The sequence below is a fragment of the Passer montanus genome, unplaced genomic scaffold, assembly GCF_014805655.1.
Source record: "Passer montanus isolate IOZ18808 unplaced genomic scaffold, ASM1480565v1 scaffold20, whole genome shotgun sequence".
Lineage (NCBI taxonomy): Eukaryota > Metazoa > Chordata > Aves > Passeriformes > Passeridae > Passer > Passer montanus.
This window is the reverse complement of record NW_024366592.1, coordinates 10,462,481-10,488,966: the sequence shown is the minus strand read 5'-3', so window position 1 is coordinate 10,488,966 and position 26,486 is coordinate 10,462,481. Positions and strand designations below refer to the sequence as shown.

Here is a 26,486-nt window from a genome sequence, read left to right as displayed (position 1 = left end):
AGTTGGTGTTTCAGCTGGGACAGAGAGGAATGAGGGGACTGAGGCTAAGGCCAGATGTTGGCATCAGGCACACAGGAGTTGAACAGGTTTTCTCCATGCCTTCCTGCCAGTGCACATTAATCCTGAGCCACAGTGCCCTCTGTCATTCCAGCTCTTGATCCTTTTCCTTAATCCTTCTATTTATACCTTCTGAGCTGCAGTCTCCTTTCTTGTGTGCCAGTTTTACACCACTATAAATTCATGGATGTCCGTGGATTTGTTACTGCCTTACTCTCATCCATAAAAAAAGAGAATTAGACTCATCACTTCTAGGTACCAAACGGCATATTCCCTATCACTTGGGTTTGTAAATACTCCTTGTTTTCCTATTTTTCATCAGTTTGTTCCAACACACATCAGCCTGCTGTTATTTTGGTGCTGTATTCCCAAAATACTCCCCATGATGCTGCTGCTGAAGCTGTGTCAGGGACAGTAGATACCTGCAGCCTCCTCCATGCTGAGTCAGTCTGGGATAGACTCTCTCAGGGCTGTGTTCCTTGGCCCCAGCATCAGCCAGGAGATGTCTATCAGTAGCCTTTTATTTTTCTCAGCTTCAGCCTTTATTTTTCTCAGCTGAATGTGGAGACATTCAGCCTGGCTAACGTAGACTGTCCTTAGGGTTGTTTAGTGTTCCTCAAAGTTCCATTGAGGAGAGCCAGTTAAAGATTTGGACTTTTCTGTTATCCATACTGGCCAAATGGAGGAAAAGGCCAGGACTTGTCTTGCCTAGAACTGAAATCTAAAGGCAGCGTGGTATGTTCTTAATAAAGCAGTGATTATATGAATCACAGTAGCAAAATGTTCTTGCAGAGCTCATGCCCCACTCCCTGACTGCAGTGTCTGAGGGCAGCTGTCCATCATTCCAGGGAAGGGATTTGCCTTGGACAGGGATTAGTTAGTGTGTAGCCCCCTGTGTTACAGAGGAGTAGCTACAATTCCACAGTCTCTTTTAATGAAGTTACTTGTGGCTGTTTATTGGACGAAAATAAATTCCAACTGGCCCATATAACAAATGAAACTCAACTACAAAAATGTAATGATATTTATTCACCCAGCTGCCAGCAAACTCACATGCACTATGAGTCATTCCAGATGTGGATAAAAACAAAGTCTGTCTGTGAAAGTAAGTTTCCTGATCCCGAGGAGACTTGGTTTGGGAGACGAGCTCTGCGCTGACTTCAGCTCTACTCAGAAGAACAGGCAGGTTCTTCTGCAAAGGGGGAGGGGGAGAGGAAAAGCCATTATTTATTCCTGAAAAGAAAGGAGCTGGGAAAATAAAAAAAGCTACTGTACAGCTAGACATACGTATTTTAAAGAGAAGGATGCTTTGGAAGACTCTGGTGCTGCTGCTGTTCTATTACAGTGCTGATGCCACTGTGACCCACAGATGGAGCAGAGGTAAGATTTCAACCTGCAAAACTATTTAAGAGAAAAATTTGAGTTGTAGATTTGGTCTCAAATTATGTTGCATTATACATGTCTGTATATATATATATATATATATATATATATATATATATATATATATACACACACACAATTATATTTTTTCCCCTCCAACTCAGGAATTTTTTTTCTCCGTTAAACAGGTCAGCTAAAAATATATAGATAAATAAAAAATACACATGAATAAGTGCAAAAAGGTAAAATGATATATGTATTCTATTATAACAAAAATATATAAAATAGCCCAAGAACCAGAATTACATTCTTGTACTTTTCCTGTTCTTATTTCTAATTTTTCTCCTGCATTAACAAAAAACAATATAGCTTATGAAACTTTAAAGTGAAAGCTGTGCAATCACAGGTGGCATAATCTGCTCTAGCAGGAAGATACCTGACAATAGTAAAGGAAAGAATGCCTAGATTGTGCAAGGTGCCTGGGAATGCTGCTGCCCTGGCAGAGGAGCACAGGTAGCACAGAGGAAGTGACCTGGTGTGTTATCAGACTTCAGCTGCCAATTTGACAATACGCAGCCGTGCCATATTTGTAATTTTTCAAAGTGTGACAGCAGCATATGGAATGTTTGGGGGCTATTGGATGGCACTGGAGATGCTTGCTTCAAAGCTAATGATGATGTCCTTTCCCTTTTTTGGTTTTATTCTTTCCTCTGGTATTTGGCACTGATTCAGGAGCTGCTGGAAGTGGAGAAAGGAAACACCTCCTAAAAGATTTCTTTAGTTCTGATATTGAGATTCACAGACATTTAAAGGAACCAGAGTCTGCTAAAAAAAATAGAGCATTTAAATGCCTCCCTCCCTATTTCAGTCTCCTCATTGTAGCTGGTACCATTCCAGTCTGACATTTGGGGTTGGTTTTGATTTTGATTTTGTAGGAGAGGGAATGGTTGAGGGAACTAATGAAGAGCTACACAATCCAGCTCAGGCTGCTTAATTTTTCCTTACAATGCTTAATTATTCCTTTCAAAAACCCCTGTTAGTGGGAGCATACTGGCAGGGCTTTGACCTGGGACTCACCATGGCAGGTTCTTTCCACAAACTTTTTTCATCAGACTCTTGTCTGATATTGCATGAGTCATTGTACCTGCATGTACCTTACTTTTCTCTTCTGGTATAAGACTGGAAATAGCACCAATATTTGTCATCAGATCCTGTAATTCTGTAGGTAAGAATTTGTTGTTCCAGGGGTGACACAAAACTGTGAGAAAATCAGAACTATATCTTTATATATTAATTTTAAAAAACCCACAGCCCCACCCTTTGGAAGAATGATGTCACGTTGCCTAAGAAATGGAAAAAAAGTAAGAAAAAGAGTTCAATTTCATGTAATAATCACTATTCACTTTAAGGATGTTCTTCACTTTTGCTAACACACTTACTTTAATTACACAACATCACAACACTAAAAGAAATTTATGCAGCTATTAAAGTTCAATGTTAATCACCATGAATATTTAAAGAAAAACATCAGAACTCTATTGTGTCTTTTGGGAAAGCAGATTTTTTTTCAAGCTGGAAACTTTGGAGACTTCAGAGGGAAGAGAAAATTCATTCCCTGTTGTGATAAGGAGTTCAGTTGTCACTAATAGTGTGTGCAGGCATTTTCTGAGGAGGAAACCAGATTTTCACATCTACTGGGACTATTCTGCTCTAAAGATGTTTTAGAGACACGACTCCTTCAGCAATAACTGCTTCAGTGAACCTCCACTCCCTTGTACTGTGTGTCAACCCAACCAAATCTGCAGTACCTTGAGAGGGTCCAAGCACTGTCTTAATTTTTGAATTGCTTAGAAACCTAGGATGAAATTTGAGCAATGACACATTCTGCTGCACACTCAGAGCTCTTTCCCTCCCTCCCTCCCTCCCTCTACAAATGACAACTGAGTCTTGTTTAGGTTAAACTTCAGTCATTTAAGTCTTATCTGAGTCCTGATTTGCGTTTTGCAGTGAAAACGCAAAGACAGATCAGCATCTGGTCTGAGGGAAATGAAAGACAGATCTGTGTATCATCTCCATGTTGACTTGTCATCCAGATTGTTTACAAAACAGTAGGGCAAAGGTCTTGCTTTAATTGCCAGCAGTTGTTGTTTGCAGTAGAAATGAGCAGTCAATATTGTATACAACAATGTCTGGCTTTGACCATTTTTCCATGGGAAGCACTGGGGCAGCCTGGGATCCCCAGCCCTTGTAACCAGTCATTCAAGCTTTGGCTCAAGAAGAACTCGGACATGTGAAAAGATGAACACACTTGTGCTGACTGGGAACTCCCAAATCCCTTTTCCCTTTGCTTGGAAGCATCAATGAGTTGGTGGGGGGGGGGTGGGGGGAAGGAAAAAAAAAAGCATTTCTGGCAGGAAAACAGAGGGCTTTATTCATTCCTTTTTCTTTTTAAACTGCCTCAGCCTTTTGCATTAAAAATCTCACACACACACTTCTCAGCCTGCCTTGACTGAGCTGTGGACACGGGTCCAGAAGTCACAGGCAAAACTTACTCCCTAGGATGGGTGTGTTTAAAATAACAAAGAAAAGATCCTGAATGATGATGAAATAATTTTCTTGTCATCACCTCAAGTTTCCTTGAGCCTTTTTTAGGCTTGGCTGCATGGAAGTATCCTCTCGGATTTTGTGAACCTCCTGTCTAGGGAAAAAACATAAAGAAAAAAGGAAATTAAAATTCTCTACTGACTAAGTACTATTCCCTATGCAATGGCAGAAGTGAGGTTATATAAATTCTTCAAGTTCTAAATAAGAATTCCAGATCTTAAGAGATATTTCTTCTGAAGAAACCAAGGATCAAACAACAAAAAAAAGCAAAAAAAAAACCAAAAAACCCTTCCATGCAGCTATGGCAACCAGTGTCACTGCTTGCTGGTTGCTTCCATCAAACTTTGAGAAGTACCAATCCACTGGAGAGCAGAAGCCAGTATTATGAGCATTACAAGAGTTGTCTGTTCCCTGAGGAGAAACCCTAAGGCAATCCTTACTAGCACATCTCGGCTGGCAAGAGTTTCTTTGCTGTAAAGGCTGCCTGATTCTAATAAATGGGACTCACAAACAGTAGCATTCTTGCTGTGCGTTTACTCAGGGTGGGAAGATGCAGATTTCTTATAATTGTGTCAGTGCAGGAGCAGCTGCAAGGCTGAGTTTTTCCATCCGTGGAGGCTGGAAAAGGAAATGTTAAAAGACACAAAATAAGGTAGAATGCTTTTCACCCATCAGTGTCAAAAGGATATTTCAGCACCACAGAGGTCTCATGCTTTTGGGGAGTTTTTGTGCTGCTCCTTCCACACCTCTAAAGCATCACTACAGTCCCATCAGATCTATCTGGTCCATGTGCATAATTTTCTACCCAGTCTCTGGTGGCTGGTGAAAGTGAAATGGCTGTTTGAGAGCACCAGGGGAACAGTCTGCTCTCCTCAAAGGTTTTCTGCAGAAGGAGCTGCTTGAAAGGACAGAAGGTCCATCCTCTTTAATTTCCCCACAACATTGCAGACTCTCAGTATTTGCTCTGGTGTGGTGGGAGCTCAGTTTGTGGGTTTGGTGGAGCAGCCACTGTCTGAGCAACTTTGGCTGGCTACTTCTGCTTGTGGACTGAGCAGGCTGTCAGCTCTCCAGTGCCAGGAGAGGGAAGACTGTGTAGAAGAGAAAGAGAGACTGGCTGTTGCTAGAAAGCCAGCCAGTACTTTTGTAAGGAAGCACTGTTTAATATGTTCTAATCTCTGTGGTCATTTGGTTGCTGGTGATCTCTGCTGTGTGTGCAAAGATCAAGTGGCCCAGAAATTAGAGCATGCCCTTTATCCCCACTCCTTTTTATCCTATTTCCCTCTCTTCCCTGCTGCATCTCATATTGCACCTCTACAGCCAGGCACTCCCTGCTTGAGCAGCTTCTGGGATTCCACCCCAGCAGTAACTCTTGGGTGACTCTTTTGGCTTGGAGAGCATGAGCAAAGGGAATGTGGCCTGAACTTTTTTTTTAATTGCAACAAAAATGGTCAAACACGACTCTTTTGGCTTGGAGAGCATGAGCAAAGGGAATGTGGCCTGAACTTTTTTTTTTTTTTAATTGTAACAAAAATGGTCAAACACATACACATTTAGGTACCAAGTGGTCCTTCAGTAAACCAGGTTATGGTCTGTGTTATCTGATATGTGACAAGGTTTCCAGAGATCTGGTCCAAGTGTAAAAAGAGGTTACATCATCTGGTCCAGCTAACAGAAATTTTTAAATTGTAGCATCTATCCAACTTCTTTTAATTTCTATAAATTTCTCTTCATTTCTATAAAGACTTTGTTATCCAATTCTTAAAATGTGCAGTGCAAATGATAGAGATGAAATGCTAAGGAACAGCACCAACACTCTCTAGGCCTGGATGTGAAAAGAACATTACTTCTTAAAAGGAAAATGCAATATTTCCCTTTCCTCTGGCTCTCATGTGATGACTTGGAAGACTGCCAATTGCCCCAACTTCCCTGCTTGTTGGGCCCATTCCAACAACCTCACTGGAGCTGCAAAAGGCAATGGATCTCCTGCAGAGGTTTTTCCCACCTACCCAGAGTTTGTTCCATGAGTCTGACCAGTTCCTGGGAATGCATGTTGGTGGGCTGGAATCCCCTGATGCAAATAATTTCTGCACAAAATATTGCAACTCTGTCTGTAAGGAGATGAAGGCATCTCCTAAAGAAGGTCTGGAGAGAGATTAGTTATTAGTAAAGCTGCTTGGTTTTGCAAAGGTAGCTGAAATATCACAGTCTCTGAACGGATTTTAACCATGGTATGATAAATATGCAGTAAGGCAGGGCTGTGACTATAATCAAAATCCATTCTAGTGTGTTCTGATTCCCCAAATGCTCCTTTAGGGCCAGACTTAATTAATTTAACCTGCATGGAGGATGATCCCTGAATCAGAATTCACCTGAACCTGAAAGACATGCAAAGGATGCTTAAAAAAAATAAATAAATCAAAGTTTCCAATCTCTTCTAAGGCAAAGATGCTAAACTCTGATGAGATCAGAGGGAAGATAGAATATGGAAGTTTTCACATTTTAGTTTAGATCACAGATGGATTTTGTACTCTTTAAAAGCAGTCATGCTGTTAGGAAGGAAGGATCTAAGTGATTCTGAGACTTTATTCACCACAGGAAGCAGCCAAAAAATGGCTAGAGCTTACTGCTCACACAGTAAAAGTTAAAAAGAGACAGGAACTGGACAATTTTGAGGAAACCTGAGTAAACAACAAGAGGAAGACACAAGAAGTAAAGCTGTTTTCTCTTTGATACATCCTAGACCAAATGAGATCTATTTGCTGAAAGTGGCAGCTGTAGAATATTCCTGGTGATCCCAGTTCCATCCCAGCACTGAGGACTACCAAATCAGTTAGACATTTGCTGCCACCTTGGTCATCTTTCTCAGAATCCCTGCATGCTGTAGTGTCACATCCATTTGCCCCAGTTCCAGGGATAGAGCTGTCCTGGGATCTGGATCAGTTGATATGGATCAGTGTGCACAAAGGTCCTCCTGCCCCAGCAAAGCTCATCTGGGAAGCACCTCCTGCCCTTTGAGCCCCTCCTTCCACTTTCACCTCGAAATAGCTCCCTTCACCTCACCCCTAACAACCATCTCACTGCTCTTAGTGCCTGTTCACCAGGCAGTGTTCTCTTCCAGAGGTGAGGCAGCTCCGTGATGAGTGAAACAACTCATGCAAAGACTGTAAAACACTGTGAGTCCCCTCCTGGTTACCTTAACTGCTGGGCCCAGACGCCTCAGTGGTACCTGGCATTATGCAATACACATAATTATGCAACACACGGAATAAAAAAGAATCTGTCCTTCTCCAGAGAACTTTCAGTGTAATTAAGGAGACAAAATATTAGCATGCTTTTTTGTTGTGAAGCACAGAGTCATTAAATACCTCACCCCAGGATGGTTGTGTGTGTATATAGTCCTGTGTGTTGTTAATAGCTGTGGTTATTTTATTTTTTAATTCTGTTTCTGAAGCATAAAGTGCTTTTTCTTGTTTTCCTGGGGTAAATCATGCCAAATTCAGCAGGAGTGTAATGACTTCTCATGCAGAAGGGAATCCTGTCAGAAGCACTGAATGGTACAGTCGAATTGAAAGGGAAGTCAGCAGGCCTTAATGAACATCATCAGGCTGCAGAGGCTCTGATTATTCAGCTGGTGACAGGCAAGATGTAAACTGCTGAGGTACAGAACCGAGTGGGGCAGCAATTAACTCTGCAGCAGTGCCTGTGCCCGGGTTCAAGGCAGGGCAGGACCATGGGCAAGCCCAGGAGGAGAAACTGGTGATTGCCCACAGGCACAGCCAGGGCTCTGTGAGTCTCCCTGCAGCCCAGTGGCTCTGCTGAGGGGAGCTGAGTCCATCCAAGATGCAGAGAAGCCAGCTGGGTACATGGACCTGGCTGCAGCAAAACAGGGAGCTGTGTGAGTGTCGGGGTTTGAAGGGCACAAACCTCGCCCTTGCTTTAACTTCAAAAGCACTTCAATGTGCAAACCAGCATGACAAAAGTCAACAGTAGTTTTTCTGCTCTCAGGAGCAAGGCCACAATTTATTATCTGAAATTTTGTTTCCTTGCTTTTTAAAAATCTTCCAGCCCAAATCAGGTATTTGTTGTTTAAAGAATTTTTCAGCAAAATGGCACTGGCATGGGAGAAGGTGATGCAGCATCAGCTGTACAGAGAGCAGATGCTGGCAAGCTGAGGGGGAAATGTATCAAAGCATCATTAAAAGAAAAAAAAAAAAGGCAACTTGAGAATAAACTGCAAATGACACTTGTTATTTAACACAAACCAAAAACCCCAAGGGGACTGTTATCTCTGGGGTTTTCCCCCTAACTGGAAGGGAAGAAAGTCAATGCAGGGATCCTGTATGACTCTGTTGTGCCTGACTCTCATTACACACAAATCCTGTTTAATTTGCGAATTGCAATGGCAGCTTTGTGATATATCCCCAACATCATGGTTGCTCATTCAGGTACATTAAACCAGCCCAGATCTGCAGCACAGGCTGCGGTGCTCCCGTGCCTGCTCAGTGACCAGTCCTCAGCCAGTAACCCCCTTTCCCCTCCCTGAGGAGCTCCAGGCTGCCGCAATAGCCTGTCTGCACTTCTCTCCTGTCACAGTGCTTGTTACAGCACAGCCTCAGTGTCGGGCTGGAGGCTGAGTGGGAGGAGAAGGGAAGCAAAGTTAAAAAAGCTCCACTACTCCCAGTTTCCACAAACATTCCTTTCCTCTGGTGAAAGCATATGCGAGGCCTTTCCTGGCCCAGTTTGCTGGTTAGGTTTGGCAGCCCCTCAGTTCCCCTGAGAGCAGCCTGCATACCACTGGTCCTCTGGAAATTCCTCCCTGGCCACAGGGAAGCAGGTCACCAGCCAGGAGCCAGGCTCCAAACCACTGAGTCTCCCTCTGCTCAGGAAGAGCCAGGTGGGTAGCTGAAAAAAGATGCTGAGAAAGGGAAAAATAAGCTGTTGAGTGCTCAGAGGTTATTTGGGAGGAAATGGGACAGTGGAAGGACAATGCTGTGCTTCAGTCTCACGTTGGTGACCCAAACTCACAGGGTCTTCTGTGACACCTGCCTGCCCCTGGCACCCTGGCAGGGCACAGGGGAAGCAGGACACTTCAGATAGGTTCTGCATAATTGTAAAGAGAGCAAGCTGCACTGGTCTGGATGTGGATATCTTCTGCAAGCCAGGACATCAGGATTTAATCATCTCCATCCATTTGGCAGGTGGTGGTGTGCCACAAAAATTACCTTGATGTTTCTGATCTCTTCTCTGTCTTGGGAAGAGTAGAGACTTTCCAATCTGGCAGGGATCATTTGAGCCACAAAGAGGGAGACAGAGACAAAGGACAGATATGCTGAGAAAGAAAAGGGTGGAGGTAAAAATGAAAATGGTGTAAAGGACAGGAAAAATGAAGATAAAGGAAAGGTGCAAAGAGAGAGAAAATATATAAATATGGATGGGAACTATTAAAGTGCACGACATCAAGATTAGAGTAGCATTGTCAGCACGGTATGCATCCTCACTTGAACCCACACTTCAGCAGATGCCCATCTGGCACAGCTGGTCTCCATCTTACCCATCTGCCTCTCAGGCTCTTGGAATGGTTGCTTTCCTTTGGAGCTCGCCTCTGCCTTTTTCTCATGTAAGCAAGACTCAAGTTTGCTTCTAGTCCCCAACAGACTCTCATTCTACCAGGATACTGAGAGCTTCCAGTCTGGGCAATTGACCTCTAGTCACAGTATAAAAATTAAAGTTACTGCTACTGAATCATCAGTGTGTCAGGATTTCTTCACTTTTTTTAGCCCCTCCCTTTGATCTTCTACACTATGTAGGCAAAAAGACTCTTGCCACTGCCCAAGAAACAGCCTGGTTTTATTCCACAGAAGCTGCGGGAATCTTGCAGTTTTACAGGACTGTGGAGCTGCAGCATTTCCCATTAACATCAGTCATAAGAAATAGCACCACAACTGCACAAGTCCTTGTAGGTCCTTATCAGTCCCCGGAGGGATGGATCAAGTTTTGAAAGCCCTCAGTTTCCTCCCCAGTTTTCATAATGCTCACAGCCATGACATTACTTTTTTGTTTATGCTTGGCTCTGAAGAAACACAAAGTGTTTATTGAATTTATTTATTAAGCACAGATTTTATGTCTCAGAGAAGTGTTCGTGTTTTAAGCCCTCTTTTAAAATAAAAGACATTTAAAACATGCTTCATTTTTTATTTATGTAATTATTCATGGCTTGGCACTGAACAAACTCCATTTCCAGTTAAACACTACTTGTGGACCTCCTAATATAGTACAGCATGTGTTGAGTGAAACCATCTATTTTTCATAGTTGCAGCAACTTCTGTTTTCCTAGATTACCATGCCAATTTGGCAGAAAGTTTTGGAAGGTAATAGTCTAATGATAAAAATGTATACACTACTTGTTCTGCTGCTTTATACTGCCAGGTTTTTAATAAACAGAACTCAAAGTGGCTGTCCTACCTTGACTTGTACTTAGCAAACATAAAGTTCAGTTGGGTCCTCACAAAGGAATGAGGACACAAAAAAATCCAAAGATTTTTCCACACTGGGCTATCCCACAGCAGGAATCAGATGCAATCAGCAAAAATTAGATCTACCAGCCTCAGTTAGGCCCAAGTGGCAGGAGACACTGTGTGTCTGCCCTGTTGGGCTCTCCAGCAGGAGAGGATGATGATGATGATGATGATGATGATGATGATGGTGATGATGATGATGATGTGGCCCTGTTGACACACAGAACATCTGGGAAAAGCCAGGGTGAAATGCATGGGCACATCATTTCACAGCATCTGTTCTCTCCCTAAAACCATCCTGCTGTTCTGAGGGAAGACAGCAGCCACTTGGCTGAGGCCTGGGCACTGCTGCATTGTAGGGATGGAGGGAATCCTGCAGGAAGGCAGAAAGCAGGATATGTTTAGCAGAGGGACTGAGAGAGATGGGGCAGTCACACAGGCTGGGGAGTAATGTCACTATAGGACACGAGACAGCACGGTGCAGACACGCTGTTGTAGAAAATCTTAAAAAATCAGGGCGACAGAGTAGTGTTGCCATGGTGCTGCATTTTCCATGTTCACAGCAGGGGAATGCTGTGGGCTTCAGCTGATGAAGTCTGGTTTTGAAGAATCTGCCTGGTAAATACCTAAGTGTTAGGGATACCATAACAAATTGCATTTCCCTAGAAAGATGCTCCTTTTCTAGCCAGAAGCTATATTTTGGGAGGAGGCTGCTGGACACTTGCTGGGAATTTCTGGATACCCTTCAAGCCCTGCACGACTAACTGCATGTGCCATAGCCCATCAATCCATCACGCACCCAGCTCTGTCAGCCCCACTCCCTGTGCGTGCTGCTTACAGCCAGTGTGCTCCAGCCAAAGTGAATGCCAGAGCTGAAAAACATCTGCACTTAGATCCTCCAAAGGAACACAGAGGGACTCTGAAGTAAAATATCACCATTGAGGCAGAGAACTCAGTTTCTACTTGCACAAATTTGGCGGTGTAACCAACTTGTCACATGTCTTAATTACCCCCTTTCTATTCTCATGATCAAAGATGGAAATGTGTGTCATGCCCAGCTGGCTTTTCACACCCACTTGTGATGTTCCCCCAGGAGCTTTTCCCTGATGGTTGAATTCATGCTACCAACCATGATATGATACATCCTCTGCTGGACCTGAGGGTGGAGGTCATCACCCCCTGGATGTCTGCCCACTGAGGTGGAAAAGAGTGCCAGTCCTTCCCATTGCATTTCCAGCTGGGAGCAAACTGTGCTTTACTGAGCTGTTTCCAAAGCCCAGTGCATTTCCCTATGAGTGCTTTTTGCTGACAAATTAACACATGTATTATTCAGACAAAGCTATAAATCACCTTCTGAGCATTCCTTTCACAAGAAACCAGCATGCTCGCGGCAGCCTGTCCCTGTAACCCACTGCAGTGGTTAACAGCTACTAATCCAAGGAGCTCAGCCATGACAAGCTAGTTTTCATTCTCCTTCATCCATCCTTAATCCTTGGCACTCAGAGGTCAAAGTAGAACTTAAAGATTACTGGGGCTAGCATTTGGAATTGCAAATAAAGAGACAAGTAGTCCCTGCCTTGTTTTGTGGCCATACTAAATGTCAGTCTACCCCTACAAATGACCTCTGTGTTCCAGCATCTCAGACAATGATTACCCTAACTTGACAAAAGGAAATCATACGAAGATGATGTACGATGTGTATCAATCACATATTCATAACCAGGTGGTGTCTATAAGCTTACCTGGGAGGTCACCATCACTAAAAAGCAGAGGAAGATCTGTCACGCAGATATATCACATGCTGAAGTCCAGCTTTGGCAAGGAGTGATTCTGTAGGCCAAAGCAACAGACAGCAGACGGACCAGAAGATTTTTCTCTAGCAGGATGTAACCCATACACCAGCAAGACCTTGCTAAGCAAGCTCATTTCATTATGCAAGTTTCAGAGTCTCTGAGCTAGCAAGGAGAAAGCCCAAATGGAAAATCAACAGGATGAGATTTACGATGAGTATCACAGCATCTTAATTAAAGTGCTTCTCCACAATAACAATGCCTTCACACACAGTCCTCACACACAGAGGATTTAAACCAAGGAACTGACTCCCAGCTGGTTTCAGTCAGCAGCATGTTAAAGGGTTTCGTGGAAATCAGGCCTTCCTCCCTTTCTCTGAATTTATTCATGCTAAATTTAGAAGATGAGGTCATTTTTTCCTTAAACACTTACTTCCATTATTTTCCCATAAGCCAAAATCAATTTTACAAGTTCAGCTCAAATGGCTCCAGAAGAGGGTGTACATTAAGGAAGAAGAGCACTGAATCAAATATATGTGACATATATTTGTGGCAAGGAGCCACGATGGCACCTGTAGGGGCAGGCTCTGCAACAGTGAAAGAGGTTGAGAAAGGTTTTGAATTTCCATCAACTTCAGGCACAGCTGTCAGCATTTTTTGCCTTTCAGGTCTCTCTCCTCAAGAAATGGGATATTTGGGTTATTCTGTTGGCTGTAAGAATTCTGTAACCCTGACTCTACCATTCTTGTCCCCTCTGTGATGCCAAGTGTGTCTTTCACAGCACAGGGCCTGGCTGCCAGGAGAGCAGCATCACAGAGCTGGTGGTGCCAGCTCAGGTCATCTGAGGATCTCACCTTCAGCAGCCTTTAACAATTTGCAACATTCCAACTTTTAGCAAAGCTTTCTGTATTTCATGGTGAATCCAGTTGTACGTCAGTCTCAGCTTTATTTCAGCAGATCTTGAAACCTGAAAGATCTCAAAATAGACAGGTTTTAGGAGGAAATAGGAATAGGAATAAGAGTAGACAGGTTTTAATTTGGGGTAACAATGAAGACTGGAAAAATGTCAGCTTTGTAAAATGGAAATCCCATATGTGTGTTTGTGAAATGGGGGATGCAGCTATAAACCCAGCCCATTTTAATTCATCCTTTATATTCCTATGCAATGTTTATGGCAATATCACCAAGACTGCCTTGGCCCAACATCGCATCTGCACACATTGAATTCCACTGATCAGGTTTAGTGGAGCTTTGAGCTTCACTAATATTTCAATACTATTTCCACAGAGATGCTGACATTAAGGGGGCCCAGACATGCACACAGGTGTGTACTTGACAGAATAGATATCTTCCTATGCTGATCCTCACTCACCTCTCCAGGAGAAACATGTGTTTGCCCTGACTCTCACCAGGGATACAGCCCAGCTTTCCATCCTTCATGCTCTGCTTAAGTAACAAAGCAGCTGAAGAAGTCCAATTCAGACACAAACCTAAATCCATCTTCAGGTCTTGAGTCCCTTTCTCAGACTTCTTACCTTTATTGACACTACTAGAAATCATACAATGACTTGAAAAGGCTTTGCCTCAAAAAAATAACACTTTTTTTTTACAAAAAGGACGCAGTACCCCTATTCTTTTTGTTTTCTGGGCAAGGCTGATTTATCCTCTTTCTCATCCAGCACATATTCATGTCATTAAGAAAACCCCAGCAGGTGCACTGACATTTGGAGCTCAATGAACAGCTGGAAAGGCAGCTGGGGTTTCCCTGCTTTTGAAGAGCAAGTTAAATCCCAAAGCTGAGGAAGCAGAAAACTGGTATTTATGTATTCACTTCCTAACAATTTATTTCAATTTGGATGGGGATCTGAAGAAAAAGGGAAGACATTTCTGGTTGTTTCCAATTGAAATGAGAAGATATGGTCAGTCTAATATCAGTTCTGAGCTGTGATATTCATACTTAGTGAGGATGAGGAAGACATTTCTGGTTGTTTCCAATTGAAATGAGAAGATATGGTCAGTCTAATGTTTATTTCTCCTCAGTTCTGAGCTGTGATAGTCATACTTAGTGAGGATGAGGAGTACCTTGTTGTTTCATGTGTTTGAGCAGTTCATACATGAGCAAAATAATAATAGTTGGCAGTCAGATCAGAGATTGCTCGTACACCCACTGTCAGACACTTGAATTTATTTGCCAGTTGAAACCATTCACAGGTGGCTTAAGTGAATAATTCCAGGGTCCCTGGCATTTTTGAGCTGTCATGTAATAATGAAAAATAATTTCATACTACTCCCTGCTAGGTCTGTGGTTCAAACTGGACCTTTGATTCTTTCCTCTTCATCCAGTCTGGGAAAAAATTTAACATATTCTTTCTGCCAGTTGAATTTCCTCTGTGTAAAAGCTCAGTGGGGTGTATGTATAGAAGGGGAAGAAGAGTTTGGCAGCTGATGGTCCTGCAGCCAACCCTCTCTAGCAGGAGCAATGGCTACCCTTGTTGAGGTGGCCATCATCAACAAAAAATGGATCTTCTCTATCTGATGGTTAGATCAAGGGTGTGAAGACATGAGGAAGGGCTTCTGCTTTTCCTCTCAGGGCTGATTTCCATCCTTAGGTCATCTGAGGACTTGAATCATCACCAGCTACACCAATTGCAGTTAGAACACAACTGCACTGGGAGTTTCTCACACATAGAAATGCTGCTGGTGTAGCAGATGTGTTGTGAAGTGAGACTAGCACTGTTTTTTTTGTTTGCTTTTTCTCTTCATTGACAGCCAGGGAGATTCCTGGCTTAGCTGCCTGTGTGGCCACACAAAGCAGTGTTTTTTGTGGCACCAAGGGAAGGAGGGAGCGCCGGGCAGGAGCGGCCCCTTGCAGCTACAGCTCCATTAGGTCAGGCTCAGCAAAACCCTGGCCATACTGCCACCTCTGCCTGCCAAGACACAAAGGGAACCCAGCCATTCTTAGCTACTGAGTGAATACCTTTTCTGGGTGCCCAGTGACTCAGGTCTGAGGAAATGCATACGTGGGAGGTGGTGCAAGGCTTGAGCCCGCTCCTTTGGGCCCTTCGATGTTGATATAAAAAAGGCAGAGATCCGGTGAGAGCTATTTTGTGTTCAAGGGCTTTCCTTCCAGAGCAGCAATAGCACCATGCAGGAAGCCCTTGGGGCTGCTGTAGTCCTTCCTTCCTTCCTCCTTCCTTCCTTCCTTCCTTCCTTCCTTCCTTCCTTCCTTCCTTCCTTCCTTCCTTCCTTCCTCCCTCCCTTCCCTCCCTTCCCTCCCTCCTCTGCTACCTCCTGGGAGAAATGGAAATAGATTGGAGCATCATTATATCCCTTTGCCTGTTCATTTGTAGGAAATGTGAAATAGGAAACTACTTCAAATGTGTTTAATTAGGACAGTTTGGTGTCTTTCCCTTGGATCAGAACCATTGTGAGCAACACAGGCAGGGAAGGAGAGGTGGCTCTGCAATGAAGACAGGAACATAAAGCATTTCCCATCTCTGCCTGAAATTAACTGTGTTACCACAATTATTTATTGCCTATGAGTTAAACCTGTGGAGCAGGGTTGATATTTGTTTCCTTTATTGCTGCCCTTCACTTACACAGTTTTTGCCATAGTCTATTCCAGTTTGTTCTAATATAGCAGCAAACTGACAGATAAGAAAACAATATATTTCACTTCTTCTTTCCTTCAGTTTCTCTGGGTGCATTTTTTCTCTTCACACCTTCTGCAGCGACTTTACTCCAGCATATTAAAGGCTTCTCCTGGCTGACTGGAATGTTTTCTTATGAGCATAAATAATTCCAGGTGGGGACCCCTCCTTATCACACCAAGGGAAGAATAAATAACACAGTATACATTGTTTCAGCCTGGGAACAGGTGAAAATGCTGCATAATGGAAATTCCATATGAGGGAATAAATTCTCAGACCATTTTAGTTGGTTGGTGCTCGTGATATCTTTGAAACCATTTCACTTAAGTCATGAATGTAAATATCCTCCACCTCTCACAAACACAGGCTCAGGCGAACCATTTTCTTCTTTAGCAATATCCATTTCTGCAAGCATAATGGTTTTTTGGTCTTTCTAATACACCTTTGCATTTCTAACTTGTGCCAAGTAGCTAGACAGGCTATTACCACTCTAGTTTTTTAATGGGAATTCTGTTGCACATTAATCTAATCTCACACATCTCAGGTCGTTTATGAAGGGCAGAAGTTTTATGTAGAAATGGGTTCTGTTTTATGCAACTGAGACACCCTTTCAGAATGTGTTTGTTTCTTTAAAAGGAGATAAATTAGTAAAATCTAACTTACTTTGAAAAAAACAGTATGTTGCAGTATGGAATTAAATACAATCTGCTATTAAGTGTTTTAAAGGGTTTTTTTTTCTTAAGAACAGTATTGCCTGTTGCCAACTTTTGTAAGGAGATCTACTTCCTACATCCTAATTAACAAAACTTTTCAAGACAAAGCTTTTCCTTTAACAATTTTTTTTTCTTAATAACTAAATATGATGCTAATGTCTATTCTCACTTTTAATCAACAGTTGTGAATTAAGTTTAGCCTTAGGAGCTAAGATAGCAAGGAAATGAACTGAGGGCAAAAAGAGGCACATTCTCTTGGTAGCTGCTTTTAAACATGTGCTAATTCATGTTGTTTTGTAATTAAAACATTTTCTCCATCTTGCTGCTGTGTTCTCCTAAGGAGCATTGGGATTTAATCCCCCAATGATGGAGATTTAAATATATCAAAGTTGGATAAAAGTCTTTGCACTGCACTTGTTGTCACAGAAGCTACTTATGTCAATAACTGCAAATCCAGACACAAATCCAGAAGTTTCAGATGCTAAACTGTAGCGCTGCAGCATTTTGTCCTTGTCTTTCTAGGATTTTGTATGTGTTTCCCCCTGTTTTACTTCCCTTATTCTTCCTCCAAATCCCCAGTCTGTCAGTTTCTCCTGCCCTGGGACAAAGTGTTCAATGATTTCTCATATAGCAGTTTTGATACAGAAAAGCAAGAAGTGAAAGAGTGCAGCCAAAGCTCATGTTCTGCCCTGGCAACAGCTGCAGGCCCAGGACAGTGCAAACACCTTGCAGATGGTGAAGATGAGTCCTTCTGGGGATGAGCCAAGCACAGGACAAGGAATAAAATGCATAAAACACATTAATACTTTAATAATCCTGCCCTTTTTGTGATTTACATTACCACTTCCACTGCCTGACACATCTGTCACAGGTTAACATCCCCCCCAAAAAGTGAAGCTTTTGACACCACTGCAGAATGGTAAAGGGTACCATTTTCAAGGTATTTTCAAGGGTATTTCCCTGTTAGCCTGAGGCAAAAAATAGGGAATAGAGAATTGTTACTGCAGCAGCGAAGAAACTCAGCATGGACCCACCAAAGTGTCATTAGACAGAAATAAAATTCTTTATGTATAAAAGATACTTTGGTTTGTGTGCAAGCCCTCAGAAGTAAGGTTATCAAAGAGAAGCACAAAACAAAAGCTTTTTTCAAGCGTATGCAAACTTTGACACCTGTGTCCTCTTCTCTTCTGCACAGCCTGGTCAAGGAGAGTTCAAACCTTTGCTTCCCACACACAGTTATAGAATCATCCAGAAAGAATGGGCCAGGTTGGGAGGGATCACAGTGGATCACCTGGTCCCACCTCTCTGCTCAAGCAGGGTCATCCCAGAGTACATGGCACGGGATGGTGTTCAGACTATTTTAAATATCTCCAGTGCAGGAGATTCCAAAACCCCTCTGGACAATCTGCTCCAGTGTTCAGTCGCCCACACAATAAAGAATCCTCTTGTGAGCATTTCAGGCATTTGCCCTAAAATCCAAAACAACAGCTTCTAGGAACTGCCCAGCAGTCTCTGCAACAAAATAGATTCAATCAGCCTGGACCACTCACTATTTTTTGCATGGCATTAATTATAATGGATAATGTATCTGCCTATACAATCACTTTATGGGCAGTGCTGAGGATTTTTTTTTTCCTTTGGCAAAAACTTGAATCCATCTTGAAGAATCAAATCCTTCAAATGAATTCCTTGTTCCTCTGCTCCTCCTGTCCTTCATGAAAGGTGTCCTTCTGAAGCAATGAGATAACTCTTTTCCATGCCTCTGATGGCAATCAAAATCATTCCTTCTGAGTCATAACCCCAATTAAACTGTTCATGCCCTAGAGCCCCGGGGAGCTGTACTTGCTTTGGAGCAATGGTCTGCACCAGTCCCAAACTGTGCTTCATACCTTTTCATAGGGGAAGAAAAGGGCAATGATGATGCACAAATAACAGAACTCCTGCAGCTATGCTCTGTGCTTATTGAGCAAACACATCACAGGAAGCATCTGGGAAATAATGAACAGATGCATGAACTGGAAAGCAAAACTAAACATCTGTACCCTCACCAATCAAACTGCAGGGAAAACCTGGGAGAAGATCACAAATATTTACCACACGGCTAATGAAGTGCAGAAGATTCTGGCAGAATCTCTTAAGAGAGATGAAAACATCTTTAAAATGAGGCTATTGTCAGCCTCAAATGTGATGTTTTGTTGAAGCCATAAAGATGCTTTAGCTAAGTGGTTAGAAGCAGGTCAATGAGTTGGCAAACATAGCTTTATTTTTTTTTTTAAGAGCCTGGGTAGTCTTGAAGGAGAGTGGAATTTAGTTGACAGAGCAGTAGGAGACTGGATAGGCTCCTGTAGCAAGAAGAAAATGGAGATTTCTGTGCCAGTTCTGAAGGGCACTTTTAACCACCCCTTAGCAGGAGATGTGTGGGCTGCCTGCAGTCTCCAGGCAGAGGCAGTGGTGCACTCCAGGCACAGGATGAGGCCATGCAGGGCCAGGCAGGGAGGCCTGGAGGGGGTGGCTGTGCTCAGATGTGCTGTTCTCTCTGATCCACCTCTAGCCCTGAGCTCTGAGCAGGCAGCAAGGCAGAACTCCCAAGGCCCCTCTAGAGAAGGGATTTGGAAGAGGATGAGCATGGCAGTTATATATAGATATATAATAGAAAATGTTTTCAGTAAGGACAATGAAAAGCTTGTTTTTCCTAACTTGTCTCTGCAAATCATAAGTTTTTTGTTACATGACTAACCAACCCTTAGGACAGAAGCACCCATATCTACATTGGAGATGTCTCAACATATTTGTAAGAGAAATAAAACCAATAAATCAATTGGAGACTCTCCACTGACTTCAAAGATTACTAGGCTGGGCTTTCACTGTCAATATTAATAGGGGATCTCTGCTGCTTAGATGTTCTTGGATACTGCTATTGAAATGAATTGGCTGCAATATGAACATAAAATCATGCGTATCACTCTGCATCTCCAGTTGCTTGAGAGCTTTATAGAGAAATCTCTTGGGAAAGAAATTAGTAAAGAATTATAAACTCTTCTACTGTTCTTTGATGTCCCCAGACAACTCATGTCAGAGATGGAAGTAAATGCAGGAAGAAGTAAAAGTCAGCAAAAAAGCTTCAAGTAGAATTTGCAATTATCAAATGCAGAAACTGACTGAAAATCTTTCTGTATCTCAGCTTTTGTACTAAGCCGACACGTGTTAAGTCAGTACAATGAAAATCAGAGTGCTTGCTCCAAGTGTTCATACAGACTTGGATGAACTCATGAATTCATGGAGAGGACTATGGAGGGAGTGATGGTGAAAGGATTTGACTACTGAGCAGGAAGATGGCGAAAGGGAAGGACTGAATAAAATGCAGATCAGGAAAATCAGATAACCATGACAAATACAAACGAGCTCTGAAAGACTTTCTGAGTCTCTAAGAACTGTAACAAACTTTAATATGTTTTGGGAATGAGATAATGAGACTAGGGAGTCAGTGCTACAGAGGCTGGCACGCTTCTGATACGCATAAAAATCCCTTCTCACTGCAGAGCTGCCCAAGCCCTTGTCCCTTTGAATCTCCTAACAAACCCTTCTTCTTTCTGAGGTGTTACTTGTGACTCAGCAAGTGGGCCAGTACTGAGTCAATAGCGCGGCATTCATTTTTGTGTGAGTCCTTTGCTGAGGCTTTTCTGGGTGAGTGGTGATGGGCTGAAGCTGGTGGTTCCCAGCTCAGCTCCATGGTGGGAATCTCTGCTTGGATTGAAGCTTAAATGCAATCAGTGTGATGACAAGAAGCATGACAGCACTGAAGCAAGATGCCACAGACACCTTTCCCATGGCTCAGGGGATATTTGAGATGTAAACCATCTGCAGATGTAGAGGTACTCCATGCTCTGAGGCTGTTTTCACCAAAAGGGCATGTAAAAGCTAATAGGTATAAAAATGAATAGTCATCATTATGGACTGGATTTCTGCCAGCTGCTAAGTAATTAGAGTTTTAATTGCCCAGTAATAAAAGTTTTAATTACTCAGCAATTAGTGCTGAAGTTTCGAGTGCTTCACACGCACTCAGTTGCATCCTTGAATTGTCAAGAGCAAAAAATGGAGTAGCTCCAGTGTGCCTCAGCAAAGCTCTGAGCAAGAGAGGGAAACATCAGGGATGGAGCAGCTATGCCTGAAACCTATCCTAACTACTCTATCTAACTTCAGTATGTGTATTGTAATTCAACAAAATATTTTACCTTTTCCCTAGCTAACATAAAGCCAAAATACCCTTTGTATCATCAAGTATGAATTTCTTCATACCTAGCATTATCGTGATTCATTTACCATATGCAGGATAGTAAAGGTCCTGAGGCTCTGGTTTCTCTCTTCTTGCTTTACTAGAATTTAAATATCATTAACAAGCCAAACTATAACAAAATCAGCAGTTGCCAGTGGTGCAGGAAGCAGGGCTGCATTTAGGGTACAGAGTGTGGAAGAAACTGTATATATATGATCTGCTTGGGTAACTCCAAAGAGGCAAATTGTCTGATGAGCCATGTAGTCAGAGAGTTGGGACAACTTTTCCATAAAATAATTACAGTTGCTTCAGCTTTTTAAAATTTTTTTTTAATGCCTACAAGAGAGAGCTTTAAATGATGTTCAGGTTTTTTACGGGCAACGTGCAAAATCCATCACAAGAACTTCGGAAAAACCAGACAAAATTGATTTAGTAAAAATGTTTCATGGGAAAAAAATCTGGTAAAGGGCAGATTGAAACCTTCTAAAAAATTCTAAGTAAGCTGCATGTTCTATTACGTGTTACTCATAGCTCTAAAAAAAAATCTTAATTTTGACAAGGGAATCATAATGCCTGTCAAAATTTGGGGGATTTGTTTCCTTTTTTTCTTAGACTGGTTTCCAAATTTATCTATTGGCAAGCAGCTAAAGTTGAGAAGTGAAGTTTATGGGAAACATACCAACAGTCACATAAGCACAAGTTAAAAAAATAAACCCTTCCTATTCCTGAATGGTAGAAAAAATCCAACAAATTCAAGTTATGATTACCCAAACATCAAACAAAATAATATACAAATAATAATATACAAATAAAACATTAAACAGATTTTTTTTCCCTTCTACTCTGAAAGTAATTTAGACTTTTTAACAGTACATGGATGGTTTGTAACCTGGTTAATAACTCAAAGCATTTAGGTCTTCTCTAAAGCAGAATCAGATCTTTCCTATACCCTGGACTGTCCAGGTCACTGATTTCACAAATGCTCTACTTCACTGGGGTGCTGAGTTCAGCGACTGTACATATGTTTCCTGTCTTATTTCCCTGAGACAACGTCTGTAGTGCACTTCACAGTGGAGAATAGATACCTGATGGTAGCAGGCTCTTTTTTGTTCCAGTTATTACACTGCAAAGTATTAAAGTCACACTAAGCTGGGATTCACCTCACTGGATGTAGCTGCCTTGTCTAAGCTGGTAACAGGCTCAGTGAAGTGACACAGACATCTGGGTGAGTCACTCCTTCCAAGTGTAAATGCCCAGGACAGATGAGCTGGTTACTCTCTGGTCGATCTGTCTCTAATGAATAAGGAGAGATCAACTTTTAGGCAATTGAAACCAGGAGAAATGTAGACTCTCAGAAGCATGACAGTAGAAGAATGGACCAAATAAAATAGTTTTTGTTGAGTATCAGTACTGATTTCCCCTTCCAGATCCAAGAAAAGGGCCTGTATTTCAGACAATGTTAATGCTGCAATTATTCCTTTCACCTCTGGTGGTGCAACTCAGAGTCCCAGACTTGGATAAAAAAGCACCCTGTGTTAGGCACCCTGTGTTAGGCACCCTATGGATCCAGCTAACCTCCATCCTTGGTAGATAGGGTCAAAGCAATCCCTGTCAGACATTTCATTTACAGTCAAAGACCATACTGTACAGTAAGACTTTGCAAGAGGCATTTTTTTACTTGATTCTGTTGTTGAAAAGTGCTGCTTTTTGTCAGTGTTTGGCACTTTATGGAACCTCTCTTTTCCCATTGCTGTTTTCCAGCTGTGCTTTTCCCAGCTGCTCAGCGATTCAAGAGGTCCTCAGCTGCCTTCCTGAATCCAGTGTTACAAAACTCGCTGGAAGATGTGGTCCTGCTTTATGAGGTTCAGTATTATGATACCTTAAGCCTTAACTAAGACTGGGAGTACTGCCCATAATTGGGTTATCCATTATCTGGCTTTGTGTCCCTTTTTTTCATCCCAGCAGTAAAGCTGTGGCTATGTGATAGTGCACCAGAAAGGTGGGAACACATAGCAACTTTCTGTCCTTCCCCACCTCCAGACAGTGCAACTGTCTCCATTTGACAAAAATTAAAGACCCCAGAACATGTTGTTAATTCACATGTACTCTGTCTAGAGTCTCTTGGAGAAAATAAATAGCTTTCTGTGTTCTGATTTTGTACCAGTTTCTTTTAGCTGAGCTTGACATCGACAAAGGTCAGAGGATCTCCATCAAAGACGAGGAGCTGGCTTCCCTGAGGAAGGCTGCTGAGTTTGACACCATCTGCAACGAGATTATCCCCAAGAGCATCACAGAGATCCGCAGGCTGAGCAGCAGGCTGTCTTCCTACCCGAGGGTCCTCAAGAAGGAAGACTTTGAAAGGACAGTGCTGACCATGGTCTACACGGCCTACAGAGCTGCTCAGTCCCAGGGGCACCAGAAAGACACTTGGGCTGAGTCCTTTGTCAATCTCTACAAAGCCCTGAAGAACGACTTGATGCTCCCATACAACAAACAGCCCTCTTAGTGGAAGGGGAGCAACAGATCAGCCAGCTGCTCTGGTTGGTGAAGGACACCTTGTAGCACGCCCACCACTTTATTCTGTAAAGAGTTTAATAGTCTGCTTCGTGAAAGATTGTTCGTTTTCTGGCTCCCTCTTGTGGAGCCTGCTTTCTAGTTCCATGCTAAATGGTGAAAAACCTCTTCAGTCCTGAGAATTCGGTTTTTGTGCTGGCTTGGAGGCACGTTCTGTGACAGGAAAAGAAGGCAGTTTGGTGCACAGCTAGACAGTCCCTTTCAGTTTCAGGCAAACCCTTGATTCATCCTTTGGGTTTCCTATAAGCAATACATAAATATACTGTTCTTATGCTCACATGCTGGTGTGAAAGTGCTGGAGAGGGCTGCTTTCCTAGCTGAGGAAACAAGTTCATGCTTTGGCTGGCCAGTAAGAGAATATTACACAGAGATGAAGGCCCACTGTAAAAGGAAGAGGTTTCATAACTGTCAGCCTTCAGAAATTATGCCACATATTATCCATTCCAAATGTTCTCATAAATAAGCACCCTCTGATTCACTTCATTTGGCTGAGCCAGTGTTTAATTGCAATAACATTTTCAGAAGACAAAGGGCATTGTGAAGACCAGCAGCAAACAATGCCTGTGAACGTATTCCCCCCTTCCTGGAGCTGTCCTCCCAAACAGTCTGCAGTGATTCTTTCATTATTTGCACATGACTTTGCTTCTGCTGCTTGTTTTTGTCCTCAGTGGAATCCAAGGCAAGACAAAAGTCCTATTTAATTTGATAATGACACATTTCTCCTGGTTCTGTTGCTTGAACGTAGGTCATCTAAACCTATGCTCTACAATCCCACTGAGGCAAGAGAGGAAGGTGCATTAAAACTTACCTGGTGCTGAATTTGGCACTGTGGCTCTTTTTTTTTAGTAGTAAATTGTATATTCATTTCAGTATCCTTGTGTTTCTGTGTGTGTGTCTATGTTCATGCATGTGTGTGCACATGAGTGCTGAGTACGTAGAAGAATCCCAAATTGTTCAGTCAGTGAACAATTGCATCTGACCACTTGGCAGAAAAGGCTATTTACCAATTCAGTGGTGCAAATTATGAATTTGGGACTAGCAAAGGAAAAACTGTAGAAATACTGCAACCAATTATAATGAACTCCCAAAAAAGTAATGAACGGAAAATAGACAGAAAATGGAGATCTATTTTGTCAGAAGGATGACTAGCTATCAAAAATCCAGACTCTTCTAAATCAAACCCCCAATGTTTGTGCACAGGAGATACAAACTCTGTTTTTCTATTGATATTAGAGGTGCTTCTGCTTCTAGACCATGGGAAAATAGCTGAACATGTATTTCATCCTTTCATATCATCATTCTCTATTTTTTTATTACATAATATATTAAGGATGCAGGTCCAAATCACAAATCCCCAAGACTAAAACCGACCTAAGCATTCCAGCCCAAGTTCTGAATCATGTTTAACTGTTTTTGCATCACTTGAGCAAAAGGAATTAATTCTTCTGTGTCCCTTAACAGGGGTACTTCAAGGATTGGAGCTGAAAAAATCCGCCCAGAAGCACAGCAAAGAGCACAGTGCAAGCAGTCAGAGCAGTGGGCTTGGCAAACACCTGTGGGAATGTGGAAGCACAGCAGCCTTGGGGCAGTCTGCCCATGGCATTAGCAGCTGGACAAAGGGCTTATGAAAGACAGACTCAGTTTTGTTTCCCCCAGGAGTTTCTGGATTTGTGCGTACGAGCATGCACGTTCATTTAGACACACAAATGTGTAAGTGCATTTTATACCTGAAGATTTTTGTTGGCCATTTTCAAAGCCTGTCTGGCAGATGGCAAAGGAAACTGCAAAGTTCAGGCACAGAGCTGTGGGCCACACATATCTCTGTCTCCTCTGCTTGCACACACAGAGCTCAGCACCCCCAAAGCAGCCTTGCTTTCCTGCCCACATGCCCTTTGATCCCTCAGCTTTAACACTCATGATCTGCTTGTGATTCCTTCCCCCCATGCTTTATAAACACATGAAGGGGAAATGCCACAGAGTGCAACACTGCCTTTCCAGCTCTGCTTCTTGGCTCCCTGAAACACCACTTGCTGGAAGGGCCTGGAACGAGGGCAATTAATAAATGCCTCATAGCCAGCTGCTCCAAGTCTGCAAAAATCACAAGAAAGAGAACTAGAGCAAATATTAATTGCTGTCTCAATAATCAGAGAAATACCTCCCAGCCATGCTCCTTGCCCCACAACAGGACTGCCCATCAGAGTTTACTAATAATAAAATATCCCATAAAAAGAATTACAGATAATTTTTAATATCTTATCATTCCCTATGGCATACATACCTTGTCATACTTACAAATTGGTAACTGAAACATTTATCTCCTCAACAGAAAATAGAGGTTTTATGAATTTGTTTCCCTCCTTCTTTTACTGTGTCTAATGTAAGAAAAAGATTTATTCCTTGGGAAAGTGCTTGGACTGCCCAGGTTAATTTAACAGAGACTCTCAATGTAATAATAAAAACATTCTACATAAAAGTCCTTGCCTTTGCATTGTATTGATTTCAGCAGTAGATTTACTATTTTACAACTTCAGCTTGAGTAATTGCTTACCTCAGACTGTGAAACTCTTCATGGGAGCAATGGCACCGGGGAGAAGAGGGAACAGCCCTTCTCTCTAAAGGAGATAAAAAACAGAAATGAGAGTGCCTCCTTTTTCCAGGATTCAGGTGGAAAGAAGCACTCTGCCTTCAGGGAAGTTCTGAGGGCTTAGGACACATTTCTACCTCAGTATTGTGGTTTAGGTTGCTTTCTCCCTATCTCAGTTTTTGTCTTATCAATTTGGACTGAATCTTCTTTATGGGCAGTTCTTATATCACAGATTAGAAAACCATTGTCCCTAAATGGAACATTTTATCCACCCTTTGACCTTATGGATCATAAAAATATGAAATAAGATTATATATTTCCACTTAAAATAAAACAAATTTTC

At 42.3% G+C, this 26,486-nt stretch overlaps 1 protein-coding gene across 2 annotated transcripts; it reads left to right on the top strand.

Annotated features, from left to right (window-relative positions):
* The first annotated feature begins 1,199 nt into the window (after nt 1–1,199).
* FAM180A (family with sequence similarity 180 member A) lies at nt 1,200–25,997 on the top strand. 2 transcript variants are annotated; one of them, XM_039708110.1, is made up of 4 exons: nt 1,200–1,437; nt 22,747–22,847; nt 23,150–23,525; nt 25,021–25,997. In XM_039708110.1, exons 1-3 carry the CDS (start codon nt 1,362–1,364, stop codon nt 23,489–23,491), a joined length of 519 nt encoding a protein of 172 aa, XP_039564044.1. In that variant the 5' UTR covers nt 1,200–1,361; the 3' UTR covers nt 23,492–23,525; nt 25,021–25,997. The 2 variants fall into 2 exon arrangements, with proteins under 2 accessions (XP_039564044.1, XP_039564043.1); XM_039708109.1 differs by having other exon boundaries at nt 23,150–25,997.
* Nucleotides 25,998–26,486: the final 489 nt, after the last annotated feature.

Bases quoted from the DNA above. Each gene is read 5' to 3' on its own strand.
- FAM180A (XM_039708110.1), top strand. From the start codon at position 1,362: ATGCTTTGGAAGACTCTGGTGCTGCTGCTGTTCTATTACAGTGCTGAT. The intron at 1,438-22,746 runs GTAAGATTTCAA...GCTGTTTTCCAG, and splicing joins GACCCACAGATGGAGCAGAG to CTGTGCTTTTCCCAGCTGCT. The intron at 22,848-23,149 runs GTTCAGTATTAT...ATTTTGTACCAG, and splicing joins ATGTGGTCCTGCTTTATGAG to TTTCTTTTAGCTGAGCTTGA.